Raw genomic sequence first — 19,145 nt, 5'->3', positions numbered from 1 at the left:
TGTGCAAAGATTAACAGCAATAAGAAAGCCTCTTGACACCACCCTCACTTATCCCAAATAGTCAGCACAAAGGAAGCATTCCCTTCCCAGCCTGGAGGTAAGGTGAGCTGCATGTTTTCTTGGCCACAGTCCATCAGAGTAGAATCAGAAAAACACTACCTTCAACGCCTACAACAAAAACAGAGACCAAGAAAATCCCAGAAGATCATAGCACCAAATGCAACACCCATCCTTCTGTCTTGCTAAGGACCATAAAGCTCTTAAGCCTAGCCTTTTTAAATTGTGGAACCATCAGGGATCAGAAATTCCTGAATCATTCAGGTGGACCCAGATCAGCAGTTTAACACCTTCTATTACCTGACTCTGAACCCATCACTATCTACTTGTACCCTTTGAAGAAACCCACAGGGCAGAAGCTGAGCTTATGTCAAGAGATGGGTCTGTATTCATATCACTAAGCTGAGGGGAGCTCATCTGTGTAATTTCCTGTAGATCCCCAGGAGGGTCTTCAAACCCTTAGAATAAAGCACTCTGAATTGTTCCCACTGCTAGCCTATCCAGGAGCTTCCCCTGCTTTTCCCTAGTACTCTATTGCTGCTCCAACTACTCATTACATGACATGAGTGCAAGAAGTTAAGTGCCAGTGCCCTTTTGCTGTTTTAAAGGTGTCAGTGCTTCAAATGCCAGACACAGGGTGCTAGCATAAGCACATAAGTAGCCCCCCATGTGAAATCTGTGAAAAACGATGGAGTTCAGGAAGCTTTGCACACCTAGAAGGAGGTGATTCCCCTTACACACACCTTGTTGTGGACTACACCCCATTTGCAGCGTGGTTGTGTGGAGATAGCTGCAGGACTGTTCCAGACCTGGCTGCCCAGTGGCAGGACAATATGCTTTGTGGGACCTCCACACTCCAAAAGCCGACAGGTAGGCCTCTAATGTGGGCCTGGCATACAGGTAAGGGGAGCCACTGTGATCCCAAAAAAGCTCTGCCTGCTCAACATGGTCTTGCATAGAGCCTTCTCCCTAACCACACATCAGGCTACAGCACCTAAACTGAGCAAAAAACTTTTTCTGTCTTTCCATACAGATGTTTCTGCATTCATGCAATGAAGGTGTGAATGACTTTACACTGTTGCAGAAGTGATGCACACATAGCTTATGCGTGCCTTTTCATACCCTAAGTTTTACAGTGGGGGGCAGTAGCACAGCATGTCATCATGCTCTTTTGTAATCTGCTTATTTCTTCGGAACTAAATCATCACACACATCATCGCATGCTACATGGGTTAGATGAGGGGAATTTCTATTCTTGACCGTTAATAATGCAGTTCCATTGGTAACCACTCATATTTCTGCTCTCAGCAGAGCCTCCAACTTCTGCATGTCTGCACAGCACCATGCAGCAGGCAACCCCCCCCTCCAAGCAGCCCTCATCAACAGGCATGAGAAGTAGCTGAGCCCAAGGGAAGTATCTCCTCCTCTCTTCTATGCTAGCACAGACCATCTTTCCTGCACAGCTGTGCAGCTGGGTGAAGAATGTCACTGTGCCTACCTTGCACACTGCTTATTTCATGTACCAACCAGGAGGGCTGTTCCACAAAGTACAAGACCTTTCCAGCTGCTCTGCACAGGAGGAACTGAAGCAAAAGGATTTCAACAGGCTGACTGCATGGCTGCTGTTTGAGCAGCACTCATGGACCAAATGTTCTCATTGCAGTGTCTGCCTGGACACCAGGTAGATATGCTAGAGAAGTACTCAGGGAAAACATTTGGACTTTGGTGGGGAGTGAACCTTCATCTCTGTAGAAGCTGACTGTTGTGCCAAGAAAGCTTGCCCAACTCTTATAGCCACTGTGCAGCTGCAGAGTGACTAATTTCAGTATAATTTCAGATAATTTCAGTAAACAATAACAAATAAACAAAATATTTCAGAGCTGTAGAGAGATAGCTTTCATTACATTTTAACTCATCAATACTTTCTTTATGCCAATAGGAAAAATGTCTACATGTACTTGAAGAAACAACACTGTAGCTCCACCAAACAATACCTGTGCTGAGAACAGTTTCAGGTAAGCAATATTTCCTACTCTCTACACACACACTTGACAGAAGTGTTGGATGATGTAGAGATGGGAGGCAAGTGAAATGAGCCTAAAATTCACACAAATTAAATGCCTTGTTTGAAAGAATTTGGTATAGGCAGTAGAAGACAGCCTGGCTGAGAGGAAATAGGCAGGTCTCTTCCTCATAATTCTCTTAATCACCCATTCAATAGTTCTCATATTACAATGACCCAGCTGTAATCACCATTTTAGCCAGCACCCAAGACCACCACAAACAATGTAGAGCATGGAGGTATGTGGAGCAAACACCTCTGTAGGCCACTAACCTGAAACTGATCACAACTCCAGCAAGCTAAAATTCTCCTGGGACATCTATCTTGAAAATCCTCTCCTTTCAGTTCTGAGCCAAGGAGACTGTGGCTGTCATAGTGGCAGTGTATGGGCTGCTCTGGATATAGAAATCTCTCTAGAGACCTGTAGGAAGAAAAGGAGACACTAAACACCATCACCAAGAAGTACTGGGAAGAGGAGAACAAAATGCTATGCACATTATGGGACTGTCTCCAAGAGATCACTGTGTCTGGCCTGTACTGTGTACTGTACAAAATGGCAGTGCATGGAGGAGTGACTCAGTCAAAACACTCCTCAACAGAAGCTGAACAGCATCTGCAGACATCAGTGATGTCTGCATCAAGTCTCTCAGGGATGAGGGATGCTGGGTGCACCATGGGCAGGAGTGGTCTTTTGCAGCATCACCTTCTGAACCGAGGTCACAGAAGGCTCAGGCAGAAGGGATTGTCACACATTACAATGACCTAGATGTAAGCACTAATTTAGCTAGCACCCAAGACCCCCCACAAACCAGACATGTAGAGGATGGAGGTAAGTGTAGTGACACAAGGGTGACAGATTTTCTTCAATCTTGTGCTTTTTTTTTTTTTTTTAAAAGGGGCATAAAACTACAACACTTGTGGCCTTTTCATGCAATATCCCTAACACATGCCTTCCATGAACTTCCTGGAGGAGGGAATTTCAGCCTGGCCTTCCTAGACTCTCACATGGATGGAGAGGACAGACCAGCCTTGCCTACTCTTAATGTCTGCAAACAGAAATGAGTACTGAGAAAAACTTTGGACACTACTGTGAAATGAAAAGGCCCGTGGATTTCCACAGGAAAAGGTCTGAGTCAGGGGTTTCCCTCCCTAGTAAATACCAGTGTGTCTGAGAGCATGGGGGGAATATTTGTAATACAATGATTTTATCCTGAAAAAAAAGAGAGAAATATTGAAAGTGTTCCTAATTCCAGGACTCGTAACCAAAGTATGTTCCAGACTGTAAGGCAGAGCTGAGAAGTGAGCCTCTCTTCCCAGGAATGAGGGAAACTTACAGGGAAGGATGTAGAGGTCATGATCCCTGGCAACAGAGAAACCTCGTGCAGCAGTGCAAACTCCCATGAACTCCAGTGTCACCAGACAGAAGTTCCTACAAGTACATAAACTTCCATGAACTGGCCTGGCAACATCTGAGCTGATGCAGCACTTTAGGCCAGCAAATTGACATCTGTCCCAAACTTGTAGACAATTCAGCTTTCCCACCAAAGTATCAAGAACAAGTCTTTAGGAAGCAAAATGACATTTAAAAAGAACAACTAGCAAATTATTGTTCCTATGCAAGAGAGGAAGGGTGACTTAAGGACTCATAGGGAAGCTACAGAAACTTTTGCAAGGGTTGGAGACCCTCACTAGCATCTTTGAAGGGTAAACTCTTATTAACACACTGCTGCCATCACACCCAGCACACTCCAACCAAGCACTCAGTTCACCCAGATTTCTCACTAATTCCCACCAAGTCCCACGTTCTCTACCTTTCCAAACCCTTCTGCTCAGTTAGAATCCTAGAACTGTTGAGGTTGGAAGAGACCTTTGAGACCAAGTCCAACTGCTCACATTGAACTCTCAATCCCACCACTATCACTAAACCATGTCCCTAAGTGCCACATTGACGTGTCTTTTACACACCTCCAGGGATAGTGACTCCACCACTTCCCTGGGCAGACTGTTCCAATGCTTGATAACCCTTTCTGCAAAGAATTGTTTTCTAATATACAACGTGCTTTCTTCCAGTTGTCAGATACCTCTCCTGTTCTCCATGACTTTTCAAAAATGATGGAGAGAGGCTCAGCAAAAGTATCAGCCACCTCTCTCAGCACTCATGGATGCACCCCATTGGGGCCCATGGACTTGTTTGTCTTCAGTTGGTATAAGAGATCTCTAATCTGGTCCTGACTGACCAGTGGAATGTCCACATCCCTCCAGTTCTGCTCCCTTGCTTCTAGAGACTGAGGTTCCTGAGGACTGGTCTTAGGAGTAAAGAATGAGGCAAGGAAGGCATTCAGCAACTCTGCCATCTCTGCATCATCAGTTACAGTATCTCCCATATCATTCAGTAGTGGGCCCACCTTTTGCCTGATCTTCCCTTTATCACTGATGTATTTGAAAACACTCTTCTTGTTCTCTTTCACTCCTCTGGCAAGACTCAGTTCCAGGAGGGCCTTGGCCTTCCTTGTTGCATCTCTACACTCTCTGGTTATATCTCCATAACCCTCCCAACTGACCAGACCTTTTTTCCACATATTGTAAACCTCCTTTTTCTTTTTGAGGTTTACTAAGAGTTCCTTACTTATCCATGCAGGTCTTCTGCCTCCCTTACTTGATTTTTTTTTTCCAAGGGAATACCTTTCTCTTGACCTTGGATGTTTCAATATTAACCAGCTCTCTTGTGCCCCCCTTCCTTCCAGAGCCCTAGCCCACTGGATATTTCTGAGTCTTGAAGAGGGCAAGTTAGTACTCTTAAAAGTCCAGGGTTGAAATTTTACTTATTACCCTGCTTGTCTGTTAAACTCTACCTTGTCATGGTCACTACAACCAAGATTACCCCCAACTTTAACATCTACAATCTCTTGTTGTGTCACTTGTTGCATGTGAGAAGAGATTGACTCCCACCAGAGGAGATCTGTATGCCTGTGAAAGTGTCACAGCCCAGGAGAGACCAGAGGGATACGCACAGACTGAGCAAAGTGAGCACAAGCAGTGCCATTAACTCTGAGGGTCCCTTCTACCAGCCATTGCTGCTGATGGTTGTAACTTACAGGTATGTAGCCCTTGGAGTAATCTTGGGCAAGAAGCCTCCAGCTCTTCTTGAACTCCTTGCAACACACCAGGCACATGCTCTGCAGCCTCCCAAAAAACATTGGGCTCTTCCAGAGCAGCATTTCTTTGGTTATTGGGAGTGCAAGGACTAGTTGTCAGACTGCACTAACCTATACCCAGTCTCTCACGAGCGCAGCTTTTCTCAGATTAGGAAGCTAATCCCCAGAGACCCTATCAAATTCTTGATTTCTCTCTTATCTAGCTGGTTCTCTCACTCTTTCATCTAGGAGACCTTGAAGAGCTCAGAGTCCTGAGGTCTAGCCTCCTTATGTGTTTATGTTATCTCTCCCAACAAGTACTTTCTTGGCTGTTGAGATGTCTGGAGGTCCTTCTGCTCTTGATAGAAGGGTGTTTTATACTCTCCTTTCTTCTGAGGCCAGACACCCCCAGGGATACAGGCAAAGGCAACTGCTGTCCATGAAGGAGAACATGTCAGTGTGTTCTTTGGCACATTGCATGCAGTACAAACTCCACTGATAATGTCAGGAAGACTTCAGGAATAAGCAAGGGTGGCTCTGAGAGGTTGTATAACAAAAGCATAGACAATCCAAATGACACTGAAATACTTGGAAGATGCTCTCATGACAGTGAATTTGTGGGAGTGCCTCAGTAGAAGATTGTGCCCCTAGTGTTGTCTTTCACAATGAACTTTAGGCAAAACAGAGCAAGTTTTAACCTTAAGTTGGCCTCTGCAATTTTTTGAGATAAGGTGTGTCTTCAATGACCAATTAACCTTGAGAGAAGTCCTGGTTTCGTAATACAGGGGCAGTCTAACAAATGATTGACTAGTAGCATTGACAAACTCAGCCATGTGATCCATAACCTGCTGTTGAGCTAACATAGCCCTTCAGTATATAAACACAGGCTCCAGCAGCCAAATTCACTCCTTCCTGAGCCACAGTAGCAAATGGAGCTCCTGGGAGCAGCCACTGTTGTCCTCCTGGTTTGCATTGCTTGCCTGCTTTCCTTCACAGCATGGAAAGGGAGGTCTGGGAAGGGGAAGATGCCTCCAGGACCAGCTCCCCTTCCCATTCTAGGTAACATGCTGCAGGTGAAACCAAAGAACTTGTCCAAAACCATTGAGAAGGTAAGGCCACTTTCTTCTCATTTTCTCCTGAGGGTGAGAAATATGAGACCTGTGCATGGGGACAACCTGTGGCTAGAGCTTGATGAATTACAATCCCAGAGGAGCAGAAAAGTGATGGGGATCTCAGCTCCTCATCCTCCCTGCTGATGCCAATATCATTCAGAACCTGATAGCTAGGAACCCTCACCACACCCAACACTTATCATGAGAGGACCCAGTCTTGATATTGCTAGTCTGAAGGCTGCACTGTCTGCAGTAGGATGCAGCTGCAAGGCCACTTTTCAATTCTTCCTCCCTGTCTGCTCCATGGCCACGTTCTCCCTTGCTTTTTGACAGCTCAGTAAAGAGTATGGACCAGTGTTCACAGTGCACCTGGGCTCTGACCCGGTGGTGATGCTGATTGGATATGATGTGGTGAAAGAAGCCTTGATTGATCGTGCAGACGAGTTTGCCTCCAGAGGACACATGCCAATAGGAGACAGGGCTAACAATGGATTAGGTATGTTTGCTGACAGTTCCTTCTGAGAAGGGAGGGGCTAAGGGTGCATTTGGCAGATTAGAACTGGAATGCACAATGCATGAAGAAAGACTGTATGGAATGGGTGGGTCTCACCTGGGGAAGGGAAGGCAGAGTAAACTGTAATTGCTGGTTTCCACCACTCAAAGAAGGTAGCAGTAAAATGGAGCTGCACAGATCGCAGTGATAAAAGAAAGAGCAAGTGTCAACAGCCACCAGCTGCAGCAAGGGAAATTGTGCATGGGTATGAGTGATGAATTATTCACAAGGAGGTTGGGTATGTGGTGGAGAAGGCAAAAATCAGGCAGTTGGACTACAGGACCTCCAAAGATTGCCTCCAAACCACACTACCACATCAGCACTCTCCCAGGGACACGCTTCACCATCACTGTGAACCTCTGTTCATCTCACATTCAGCATGCCCAGACTGGGTCTTCCCTCTCCTTTATCCCTCTGCAGGGATTATTTTTAGCAACAACAACGGGTGGTTACAAGCCCGACGGTTTGCTCTCACTACATTGCGCAACTTTGGAATGGGGAAGAAGAGCATTGAAATGAGGATCCAGGAGGAAGCTGAGTACTTGTTGGAGGAGATCAATAAAACAAAGGGTATGGTCCATTTGTAATATAGCTTGTGTTTGCAAAACCCCAAACCAACAAAACAAAACAAAATCCCCAAACAACCCAAAAAAGGCCTGTATTAAGGGAGCCCCTATCTTTAGCATAGAATTGAAGTTTCCAGGTATCTGGCCTGTGCACCAGCTACCTGTCATTACAAAGCAGTAATAATTCTGTGATCGTGTACTGTTCTTTTTGTAGGACGCTTCTGTGTCACTTAGAGACTGTGAGCTGGTATTTCCACTAACACCCATAGCTCAGGTTGCCCACAGCAGCCATAAGCAGCCACAGTTTTGGGGGATTTTTTATAGTTTGTAACTTTTCTGAAATCACAGGAGCACCTTTTGACCCAACCTTCATGCTGAGCTGTACTGTCTCCAATGTTATATGCTCCATCGTCTTTGGGAAACGATATGACTATAAAGACAAGAAGTTCTTGTCCCTGATGAACAATATGAACAATATCTTTGAGATGATAAACTCCTACTGGGGACAGGTATGTTCAGTAGCATTTTTAGAGTGGTAACATTCTCATAGGGGAGTGAGAGGCCTCCCTCCCATTGAAGTCCCATTTCAGACTTCTAACTAGGCCCCATCAATGCTGTGCTGCACCAGAGGGAACTGATTCAAGAACAAGAAGCACCCTCACTAATAGAGTTGGCTTTGATGGCTAAGTGCAGCTTCCCTCGAGTTCTGAACACCCTTCTTTTCCACCTCTAGGGCTATGACTACTAAGCAGGCCCCTACTGCCCTGTCAGACTGTCCAGCATTGTAGCCCTTCTGCTTAGCTCGTTTGAGGAGTTTGAGGCCTTCCCAGGCTTTTTGATAACATCCAAGGATGACGTCATGATCATACTAAAGACCTTGATGTTTCTTTCCTTCCAGCTCTACCAGATGTTTCCAAATATCCTGTATTACTTGCCTGGCCCACACCACAAAGTATTTGCAGAATTTGATGCTCTAAAAGCCTTTGTGTCAGAGGAGGTGAAGGTACACCAAGCCTCTCTAGATACCAGCTCCCCTCAGGATTTCATTGACTGCTTCCTCAGCAAAATGGAGGAGGTAAGAGGACATCATGTAGTCCCAGCTCATCTCAAACACATGAACTTATATGAACTCAAACTCAGCTACGCTGAGCCACTTCCTTCTCCCAAGAAACAAAGATGTTGGGATGACCTTTTCCCAAGCAGCTGGACTGTACAATGGGAAGACACCAACCATACCCTAGATATTGTGGTGCTAGAGCTTATAGTTCTAGGTTTGCACATTCACCAGCCACTACTTACAGCTCCTTGGACAGCAGGACCTTCATCTGCTCTCACCGAAACACAGGGACATTTGCAGTCGGATCTTGGCAGCTCTTTCACTGGAAAACAGTTGGCACAGTAAGGACAAATGGGCAGCTACATACTATTCGGTGCACAGCTTGACAGAAGGTTGCTCTGATGCTGAGTTTATGACATAAAAATAGCACTGCAGTGGTTGCTGCACCTTAGCAGAGAAATGCAGCAGTTCTGGGTAAAAAGGTGGGGATGACAGAAAAAAAAAAAAAAAAGGAGTCATTTTTGTCAGCACAGGCATAAAAAGAGTACAACCTTTTCCCTAGGAGAAAAAGAATCCAGATTCCAGTTTCCACATCAAGAACTTGATAACCAGCGCCTTTGATTTATTCCTTGCTGGAACTGAGACAACTAGCACCACCGTAAGATATGGGCTTCTGCTGCTTCTCAAACACCCGAAGATACAAGGTACCAGTCTGTGGCTATTTTACTCTCCAGCTATTTCTTTTGGCTGGGTGTGTATCTAACATCACATCCTTCTCTCAGCTTTTATTTTCTCTCTCTCATATTTCACCCAAAGGAGCAAAGCCTTTGCACTATCATTCCTCAAGGTGACCATTAGAGATTCCTCAGTTTTACTAGTAGCATCATCAGCTGTATTCCCCTCACAGCTTGAGACTTTACTGTGTTCAAATTTTCATCTCCCAGCACTCCTATTTAGCCAAGTCACTAGGAGGACATTTTCCATGGGCTTCAACGGAGCTGTGTTCTAGTCAACATCAAAACCAAGCTCAGTGCTTCCGTCATCTGTGATATTTGCTTTATGGACAGCTTAGGGCTATCTGTTTAGGTAAGTTTAGTTTTACTTACTCTTTTTATCATTTGTGCCTCTCACAACAGAGAAAGTTCAAGAAGAGATTGACCAGGTAATAGGACGATCACGAAAACCTTCTGTGGCAGACCGGGCTCAGATGCCTTACACAGATGCAGTGGTCCATGAAATCCAGCGCTTCATCTCCCTTGTCCCCCTAGCTCTGCCTCACACTGTGACCAAAGACACCTGCTTCAGAGACTACGTCATTCCCAAGGTTGGTAGGCAAGTTCCCTCAAGTTCAACAACAAGATGGCATCACATTTTCTTTTATAAGCCAGAAGATAGAAATGCTATGGTCTGAGCTTATTGTCACTCAGCCCTTCATGATTCTTTTAGCCTTAGGCTCCTGTAGGTCACTTGCAATCCCCTGTGGCTGCTCCATAGGATGAGACTTGAACAGTAGCTCTGTCCAGCACCTTTGCTCACTTGCTCTGCAGCTTTACCTCAACACAGTGCTGTGTCAGCTCAAACCAAGACAGTAGCCAATACCTATCACTGCTGTGATATCTAGCAAGGTCTCCCAAAAGCTGCCTTCCCAAAGAAAGGGTCCCCGAAGAGAAACCAAAGGCACTGATAGGGCTGTTCTATGAAGCTCAGACTTAACGTGGCAGTCAGTTGGATTAAGTGCTCTAACTCACTTTCCCTTCACTCTCTGCTCTTCTTCATGTGTTACCTCAGGGCACTACAATATTTCCCATCCTCAGTTCTGTCCTCCATGATAGTAAAGAGTTTCCAAACCCAGATGAGTTTGACCCTGGACATTTCTTGACAGAGAATGGCACCTTTAAAAAGAGCAACTTCTTCATGCCTTTCTCAGCAGGTAAAGCACAGACATTCTCTCCCTCTCTCTGTCAACCTCCTCCTCTAGGACAACCCTTCCCTTCCCTATAACACACACTCCCTCTTCTCAGCATATTCCCACTGGTTCTTCCCTGCTCTCTAAAACTCCTCCTTGCTAGTCCTTTTCCCAGCTGCATCTCTCATCTTGTTCAGGCCTGGTGGCTTCTCAAACCTCCTACAAAGAGTTGCTGATGTAATGATGTGTGTGGGACCCACTGACACTTTTAAAAATACCTGTTGCCTTCCTATACAACAGTAAAGTCATCCTTAACCATCCCATCCTTCTGTGGTAGCTTCACTTTTCCTCAGCACTTCTTAAGTACCTCTCAGGCTACATGCAACCACTTACCTACCAATAGCCCCAACCCTCTGCTTTCTCACTTGTGCTTTGTGTCACCTTGCTCTCTCTCATCTTGACTCCTGTGATGCCCCCTCCATGTTTATGACTTCCCCTGATCCTGTTCTTCCTTCAAACACCCAAACAAACTGCCAACAAATTGTCATCCACAGTAATCCTGAGAGCCCTCTCACCGCTGTGACTGTATCTGGTAGACAAAACTGCTTAGTACAAACTCTGATCTACTTGGCAGCAACTGTTAACTGCTATTTGCTGTTCTCACTTCTAGGGAAGCGAATATGCCCTGGAGAGGGCCTGGCACGCATGGAGATATTCTTACTCATAGCCACCATATTGCAGAACTTCACCTTGAAGCCTGTCGTTGACCCCCAGGAACTTGACGTAACTCCAACAATGAGTGGGACAGGCAATGTACCCCCTGCCTATCAGCTCTGTGCTCTGCCCCGATGAAAAGCACAAAACCTCCCTCTCTCCATGGTGTCCTGAGTATAGCTAGTTCTTTACAGCTCCCTTACTAATACCAATGGCAGGAGAACTGGCCCACCCTTCTGAGGCCTTCAACAAAGCAGCCCAAACACAGGTACACGAACGGAGTAGATTTCTTCAAAGCCTTCCATAACTGCTCCACAACATTGCAGGGGTGGGGTGGGTGACATTGCAGACTACTGCACTGCTGCTCTGTCCATGAGCTCATTAACCTCAGTGCCTACATCAAACACAGCTCTCATTTCTGTCTACAACCTGTTTCTCCCACAGCACATGGCCCACCAAGAGCAGCTTTCTTTGTACATGGACAGCATTGCATGTGTGTATGTTAATGACCCAATAAAGAAAAATCTGTTTATGAGGATTTGAGCCGTTATTTTCTTTGAGCTGGGACAGCTCCCACATCTGCTTCTCCATGGCAGATTAGGTCCATAGCTTCTGTGGCCAGCACTTTGTGGGAAGGGCTGCCCCTGCCAGACCAAAGGTCCCAACTGTTCCAGCCACTGGATTCACTGCTGCTGCCCGCAAGGAGCTTGCAGCCAGCTGCAGTACACCACAAGTTTGGAAGGCTCATAGTGTGAGAGGGGAAGGGGGTCTTCCAGCCTGGGGGCTAGCAGCAGCAGTAGTATCTGCTGTTCCTGGGGCTGCCAATCCTGATGGGACCTCTGGCTGCTCTTGGAGGCTTCTCCCATTTCTCAGGCACTCCATGGTTCAACCTTCCCACAAACTGGGAGTACTTTCATTGTGGCTCCTCTCTGTCCTCCTCCCAACATCTCCCCCAGGCCTTCAGCTCTTCCAGAGACATCTGCCACCACAACCTTAATTGTCAGTGTAGTCACTTGACATTCCCACAAGAATCCATTTGGGGCAGCTGAGGAGTTTCTCTGGATGGTGTCTCCTGCCTGAATTGCAGACTCACTCCACCTCCCAGCTGACTTGCTGTGATAATTTAGGCTGGATGCCTCCTGCTGCTGCCACACAGGATACACCTCTGGTGCCCTGGGTGTCCAGCCCAGTGGGTGGACACAGGAAGATGCATATTTCATTCCCATAATGTCCTGCTCCCTATAAATCTATCTGCAAAGTCTCTCACTTCCTTTTTCTTCCCTTGCTGCTCCCATGGGAGATGCTCCCTTATCTGGTAATGGAAGGGGAGTTATCTCAAGGCCTCTTGGCCCTGGCTAGGCCTAATGCCAAGAGGAGAAGGGGGAAGGGCAATCTCAGATCTGGCCAGCTAAGATTAGCCTAATAGTGGAGGGGTGGGGGAAGAAAGAGCCCTGGGGGGTTTTGGGTATACCCTCAGGTAGGGAGAAGGGGAGTGCTGGGAGGTTTCTGGGTATGCTGTAAGGGACTCCATATGCTTTGGGATCTCTTTTTGTCACTGTGCTTATAGCTTCTGTAAAACACTCACTGCTTTTTCCATTTAAACTTTCCATCACTTCTGCAATCCATTTGTGTGAGTCTCATCATTTTTCTGCCCCAGTGGAAGGCAAGGGAGGATCTGCCTTTCAACCCACCACACTTGCTAAGGTACAGAGGAGAGAACAGCTGAAGTGAGAGAGAGGCTCTTGCAGGTAAGCAACAGCTGAGAATGAAGGGAGGTTGCCACCACAGGGGCTATATTCTGCAGCTAGAGTTGTGTTGTCCTTCCAGTTTTCTTTCTTTCATTTCAGTTATGGTCTGGACTCCTTCTGCCAAATGAAGAGTGAATCCTTGTCTTTGCAGGCTGTTGCAAGAAGCTCAGGCAACTGAGTGATGTGAGCTCCAACCAGCTCTCTGACTGCTCTTTTCTACCATCAGTATAACTTCAAGGATTTAGATGTTATTTATTAAAACTAAAGTTAGAAGAACAGCAAAAACATCTCTCCCCGAGAACTTTGGTACTCCAGAGCACTCTCATTTTGCTTTTGCATCTCAGTAGTATCATTGCAAACAAGTTCATTTCCAGCTAAAAGTCTGTTTGTCCTGTCCTACATAGAAGTTCATGCAGGCACAAAGAAAAAAACTCTCTTGTTCATAAACTGCAACTGTTTGACCTCTGGTGTCCAGGAAATGCATTGTGGTTATTTCTGGTCCCAGCCACTATTTGGTGCTTTTCTTTCAGTGACAGGGTAGATAGTTTTCATAAATGGATTTTACCTTAGATGGCTCTCCTTTGGGCTTCTTTGTCTTCATGGGTTTTGCTTGCATTTGGATGTTTCATTTGCAGTGTTTGTCTTCATTTACATAGATACTTGTTGTCCCCTGCATCGTAGTCACATGACAGTTCTAGAGGAAAGATACAATTTTGGTGATGTTGCCAGAAGGTATTCAGAGAGAGTATTGAAGAGAATACAGCATGCAAGAGTTCCCACCTCCTTTTGGAACTATTTAGTAGTATTTTGAAGAAACTAACACATTTGCTCACAGCTCGGGTTCATCCCTTCTCCTCCCTCCATTTTTGCCCATGCAGGTTGCAGCTCTAATGCCTGTGTACTCTAAACCAATGGCAAACCACTGGTAGCTTCTCATCTGGAATTGTACCAAAGGGACAATGGTGAAACCAGAAACAGCAGTCATGCAAGAGCCACAGGCAAGCATAAGGAAAAAGCCTACCATGAGCTTTCCATTAGTCTAGGGCTACCCTTAAAGTCAGTCCTGCATTTAGTAACCCAACAGCATGTGCTGTATGTTGAGAATCAATTAACAGAGGACTTACATTTGGAGGTCTGGGAGGGGATGATTCATATTCGTGTTCTTCCTGCCCATCGGGATGTTGATTCATCTAAGTGATGAACAAAGCAGCGGTGAAGAACATCTAGCTGCAATTCACTAATAACTGTATAAGAAGCACAGGGCAGTGAGAAAATGTTCTGTTACTGAGCAGCTTCAGTACTCAGGACATACACTGGGGTAAATAACCACACAGGAGATAATATTTGGGATAGTATCCAACATATCCTAAGCTAGATGTCACCATACTCTTTCATTTGGAACAATCATGGGCTTCAATTGATGCCTGCCCATGCGAATGTCCTTGCAGAGAGGAAAACTCAATGCCTGAGTATCAATTTTATTGGAACATCCAAAACCTGCCTGGTCTTTTAACACAGGTGGAAAGTTTCATTCTCACACTTACAAACAGCAACAAGAAAAATATTTCAAAAGGTTATGTTAACCAACAACTACAGGTAAATCATCTCCCTCAGTACTTTCACACCTTTCTTTCTGAAGTAAGGAAACATGCATCTGTAATGCAGCAGGGGAAGAGAAGGACCCTTTTAGGTAGAACTGTCAATGCTGGGCTGCCAGAGTGGTTCATGGCTTTCTTCCTCCACGGGCAACTTGATTATCTCTTTGGTGATGTGGGTGCTATTTTTCTACCCCAGAGGAAAGAAGCATGGTGCTACAGAAACCTCTGACCCCATTCCAGCAGTAAGGAGGTAGTCAAGGTGCAAAGACCCACCCATCCTGTGGGATGAAACACAGGGAAATAAAAAGGTGACCAAGCAACTATCCACCTTGTATAATTTTGGGAGCTAAGTAACACCTTTGTGGAGTGAGAGGATACCTGAATGGAAGATTTCCTGTGGGACATGACAGAGAAATCCCCTGAAGAGCAATGGCAACAGATTTTTTTTTAATTCCCTGCTAGTGAGCAGATCACTTGGAGGTCCCCCTTCAGTATTTTTCACATTACCTTCTCTTTTATCCTTAGGAGCCTGCAACTTCTAAGCTGAGGTCCAGCCTTTGAGAGACAGAGCTGATAGTCTGAGTGTTTATGGATGTGGTCCTGAACTTCAGAGGGTGTTGAATCAGGTTTCTGATGAGGAGGTCTATGTTCAGAAGCAGCAATGCATCCCGGAGATGGAAGGTAGTTACCTGATTCCAGCTGCAGTTCTTCCACTGGAAAACACAGACCACTGCCAAGATGACTGCAAGGACCAAGGCCAGGAAGCTGGGTATTCCTGCAGATACTCCAGCCACCCAGTGCTTCTACTAACTCACAAAGACAGATAGTCAGGTCAAATGCATGCAGTGCGATCCTTGAACTTTGTCTTTAGTAGCGGAGTGGGTACTGCATAATAGCAAGAAAAGCCAATGCAAGGAACAAAACTGCAGCCCTGGATCAAAACAGTGGTGTCTAGCCCAACTGTTCTGCACACTGACACAGAGAGGGGAAGCAGGGATTTTATTTCAGAGGGAAAATAATCCACATAATCAAATGGATTAAATAATGAAATAAAAATCTTACCCCCCAGAAGAACAATTTGCCTGGACAGTTGTGTTTCCAGATGTATGTGCAGAAGTCCTGAAATAAGATGGTTACATAACACTTCTGAAAAAGTTGGTCATGCAAAGCCAGCAAGGAGAGAAGCTAAGTCAGCAGTTGCACTTAGCAACAACAGCATGTGGTCAGTAACACGTGGAGCACCAAGCTGCACCCTGAGGTCATTGTCTGCATTTGTCAGTTGTAAGCAAGAACCAGAATTCTGGTCCTTCCAACAATGGTTCTGACTGAATGAAAAGAGAATACATGTTTGTTTTGTTCTGGTTTGGTTTTGTTGGTTGGGGTTTTTCTCCATAAAGGAGTGTGAGGCTGGAGAAAAGCATACACAAGAGATAAGCACAAACATATGCCAGAGAAGACTAGGAGAAGCAACACAAAGGAGAGTGGGAAGCCCCTCAATGAGCTTTTCCAACAGTCTGTTCTGTGTTCAGCCTCTGAACGGTCTCTCTGCTTGCCAGGATGCTGGAGGAAGTTGCCTGCAGTCCTGCCTGGAAGATCAGTCAGTGCCTTGGCTCACAAAAACAAGGCATGTGGTGTGGACCACGGGCAAACCCGGTGTACCCCAAGCCAAAACCTGGCTTTTTCTAGTCAGTGCAAAATGTCACACCCAGCTCCAAATAACAAGGCAGCTCCAGCATGAAGAGCATCCATGACACAGGTAGTGATGACAGCAGGTGCTTCACTTACCCTCTTTGCCAAGCTGACCCACTGTCTTGAGCTGACATTGCCTCATCTGAGAGCCACAGGAGCACAGCCTCTGGGTACAGGCCAGGGCCCAATGGCTGTACATGCCTCTTCCAAGGGCACAGCTTGCACCCTCCTCTTGCACCCACGGCTAACAGATGCTCTGTTTAGTGAAGAACAACCATAACCAATACCCATTGATCTTTCCTGAGCTCAGTAAACAGAAACATTGTCCTTCTCTATTCTAAGAGTGGTTGTGGCTGGACTGATATGATTCTATGATTGCCTTCAATTCCTGTAACTCAGCAGTAAAATGCAGTTGAGTTCTGGTGGGGAAGATACAAAACCAGAAAGTATTTGTGTGTCAGAACTAGAAGCAATACTGGGTCCATTGCCTGTAAATATCCTGTGCTAGTGAGAATGATAGTGGGAATGGTATTATGGAGAAACTTAACTTCAGAGGTGGGTTATCAGGACAAGCAGTGCAGAAGCCTGTCCCTGCCTGTAATTGAGGGGCAAGTAAGCATGCACATATGCACCAAGCAGCTGTTTTAAGACACTTAGATTCAGTGTTATTCCTGAAACCCATCCAGTCCCAGAAAGGTGATAATTAAACAAACTAGAGTGAATGAGCAAAGCTGCTGAAGTCTCTCCTGAAACTGAAAACTCTGTTACTCTGGAACATGATACGAAACGGCTGAAAGAGCTTTGCTTTGCCTCTGCAAAAAGCCAGTACAGAGGGAGCTGCAGGAAGTTTCCTTTTTCTGACTGCAGGAACTTCTGTTGTCATGCAATGAGGAGGGCCTGGGTACTTCAGAACAAGGTCAGTGCAGTGACAGCTTGCCAGTAAAAGTTTGAAAGGGAGCAGAGGGAAGATAAAAAATGCTGTCAACACGCATGCAACAATCAGACTCTCTGGATTTACTTCTATTTACCACAGATGCTTCCACCTCCTAGCATCAACTCTCCAACATATGGGTAATACTTCCTTTCCTTTAGCTGTTCTTGCACTTGCTCAAACTGTGATTGCTCATGGACAGAGGCCATCTCAGCTTCTGTGCCTACACAGGGGTAAGACCTGGCCAGCTCTTGGATGAGGCTATGTGCCATTCACTGGGTAGAGGTACGGAAAAGAGATAAAGGAAGATCCCAAGGGTACTGATATAGGGAAGTGAAGAAGATCAACAGAGGTTAGAAGGACCAAACCATTTAACAAGTAACTTTGAGCTGTACTCCCCTAGCTCTGTTGCTCAGCCAAAATCCTTTGAGAGCAAGATTTCGGTGAATGATAATGGAATGAATTCATGATTACAGTTCAGAAGAGAATGCTGTTTTAGTCTCAGAGCCAGCTAGCTGCTGGGAAGAAGGAGCTTTCATTCACAGCCACTTTTACTTGGCCATTTCTAAACAGATTGTGTGTACCTCAGCAGGTCCCATCTCCCAAGACAGGAAATCTCAAGAAGGGTCCACAGCATGATTCAGGGCACAAGCCTCCTCTTTGCTCCAGCTGCCCCAAGGCAAGGAAAAGCTGAGGCAGGTGCTAAAAGTCTAAGCAGGTATCCGAAAGCATTGGCTGCATGGTAAGGAATTGCAGAGCTAAGAAAGGGGCCAGCTTGATTGATCTGGTTGGGGCAGAGAATGGGAGGGCTAAACATTCCCAGGCAGCTTTTCATCCAACAGCTAAGTGGTCCAGTGGCTTCACCTCTGCTGCACTCTGACCTCTCCCTGTTACTTCCATGCAAACAAGACCCAACCCACTCAACAGGATGACTTCCACTCACCATTTTGCTCTTCTCCCTGAGAAATTCCTGCATGCATTAACAACAGACTGCCTGATGCCAGGGTTAGTCCTTCTTTCAGGACGAGTTTCTCTCCCTGCTAAAAACTGAACTGTAGGCCTGCAAAAGAGGAAGAGACAATGGCATATCTCTTGGGACGACTCAGACAAACTGGCTAGGCCCCAGCACATCTGACTGAGCCAGATCACTGCTGGGGCAGGGCCTGGCACATGCCTGGGAAGCTGGGCACTCCACCTCTTCTCTGCTGGCCTTATGGCAAATAAAACTGCTCCTGGCTCTGAGAGCATGATACACACCACAAATTAACCTAAGCAGAATCCTGCTTTTGCTTTCTAAGGGTCACACCTTGTGTGCCAGAGCATGTTTGCTGGAAATACCAGTACAAAGTGAAGGATTTCTGCCAGCTTGATGCAGAGACTAATAAGCCTGTCTGGTCTGTGGCCTTGCTCTTTGCCTGAATTGTGCTGTAGCACTTGGTATTTGTGTTTTTAAGAATGAAGAATCTCCTGGCAGGCAATGGATACATCCCACAGCTTCTCACCTGTGGTGACTGGACGGTCCTTGTGTGCTTTCTGGAAAATTAAGTCCTGTTTCTAGAGATAAGTCATGGCCATATCATGATACAGTACTGGTGGCAGGCAGTCAGTGTGGAAAGGGACATTAAGGGAATATATTAGTTGAATATCAGAGAAGAAATAAGCCTGCAAATGATATCTACATGTATAACAAATATATCATGCACACAGAAAGAACCTAGCTCACTGCAAGTGTCTGTGTGTCTCTCTAACAGCTGTAACTCCTGTTCACATTCCACTTTCTATTTTGCCTCCTTTTTCTCCATCAGCTTCACTTGGGATGCATAAATATCTAGTATTTCAACACTGCTTTGGCCTGGAACTCGCTGTGTGATTGAAGGCTCCTGACCTTTGTTTTGGAAATCATATGCACCTGGTGACTTGACTCTTAGTCTTCAGGCTCATTCTAGGATTATATTGTGCCTAGATACTCTAGGACAGGAGGCTGCATGGGGACAGTTATTCTTTACTTCATCTCCATT

General features: G+C 45.8%; 1 protein-coding gene across 1 annotated transcript; it reads left to right on the top strand.

Annotated features, from left to right (window-relative positions):
• Nucleotides 1-6,149: 6,149 nt before the first annotated feature.
• LOC104297684 (cytochrome P450 2C19) lies at nucleotides 6,150-11,399 on the top strand. The gene is made up of 9 exons (XM_009897667.2): nucleotides 6,150-6,362; nucleotides 6,699-6,861; nucleotides 7,339-7,488; nucleotides 7,833-7,993; nucleotides 8,383-8,559; nucleotides 9,104-9,245; nucleotides 9,678-9,865; nucleotides 10,330-10,471; nucleotides 11,118-11,399. The coding sequence occupies exons 1-9, from the start codon at nucleotides 6,183-6,185 to the stop codon at nucleotides 11,297-11,299; spliced, it is 1,485 nt and encodes a 494-aa protein (XP_009895969.2). The 5' UTR covers nucleotides 6,150-6,182; the 3' UTR covers nucleotides 11,300-11,399.
• The last annotated feature ends 7,746 nt before the right edge of the window (nucleotides 11,400-19,145 follow it).

The sequence above is a fragment of the Dryobates pubescens genome, chromosome 8, assembly GCF_014839835.1.
Source record: "Dryobates pubescens isolate bDryPub1 chromosome 8, bDryPub1.pri, whole genome shotgun sequence".
Taxonomy (NCBI): Eukaryota; Metazoa; Chordata; class Aves; order Piciformes; family Picidae; genus Dryobates; species Dryobates pubescens.
This window is presented reverse-complemented; position numbering and strand designations above follow the sequence as displayed.

Bases quoted from the DNA above. Each gene is read 5' to 3' on its own strand.
- LOC104297684 (XM_009897667.2), top strand. From the start codon at position 6,183: ATGGAGCTCCTGGGAGCAGCCACTGTTGTCCTCCTGGTTTGCATTGCT. The intron at 6,862-7,338 runs GTATGTTTGCTG...ATCCCTCTGCAG, and splicing joins CAGGGCTAACAATGGATTAG to GGATTATTTTTAGCAACAAC. The intron at 7,994-8,382 runs GTATGTTCAGTA...CTTTCCTTCCAG, and splicing joins TAAACTCCTACTGGGGACAG to CTCTACCAGATGTTTCCAAA.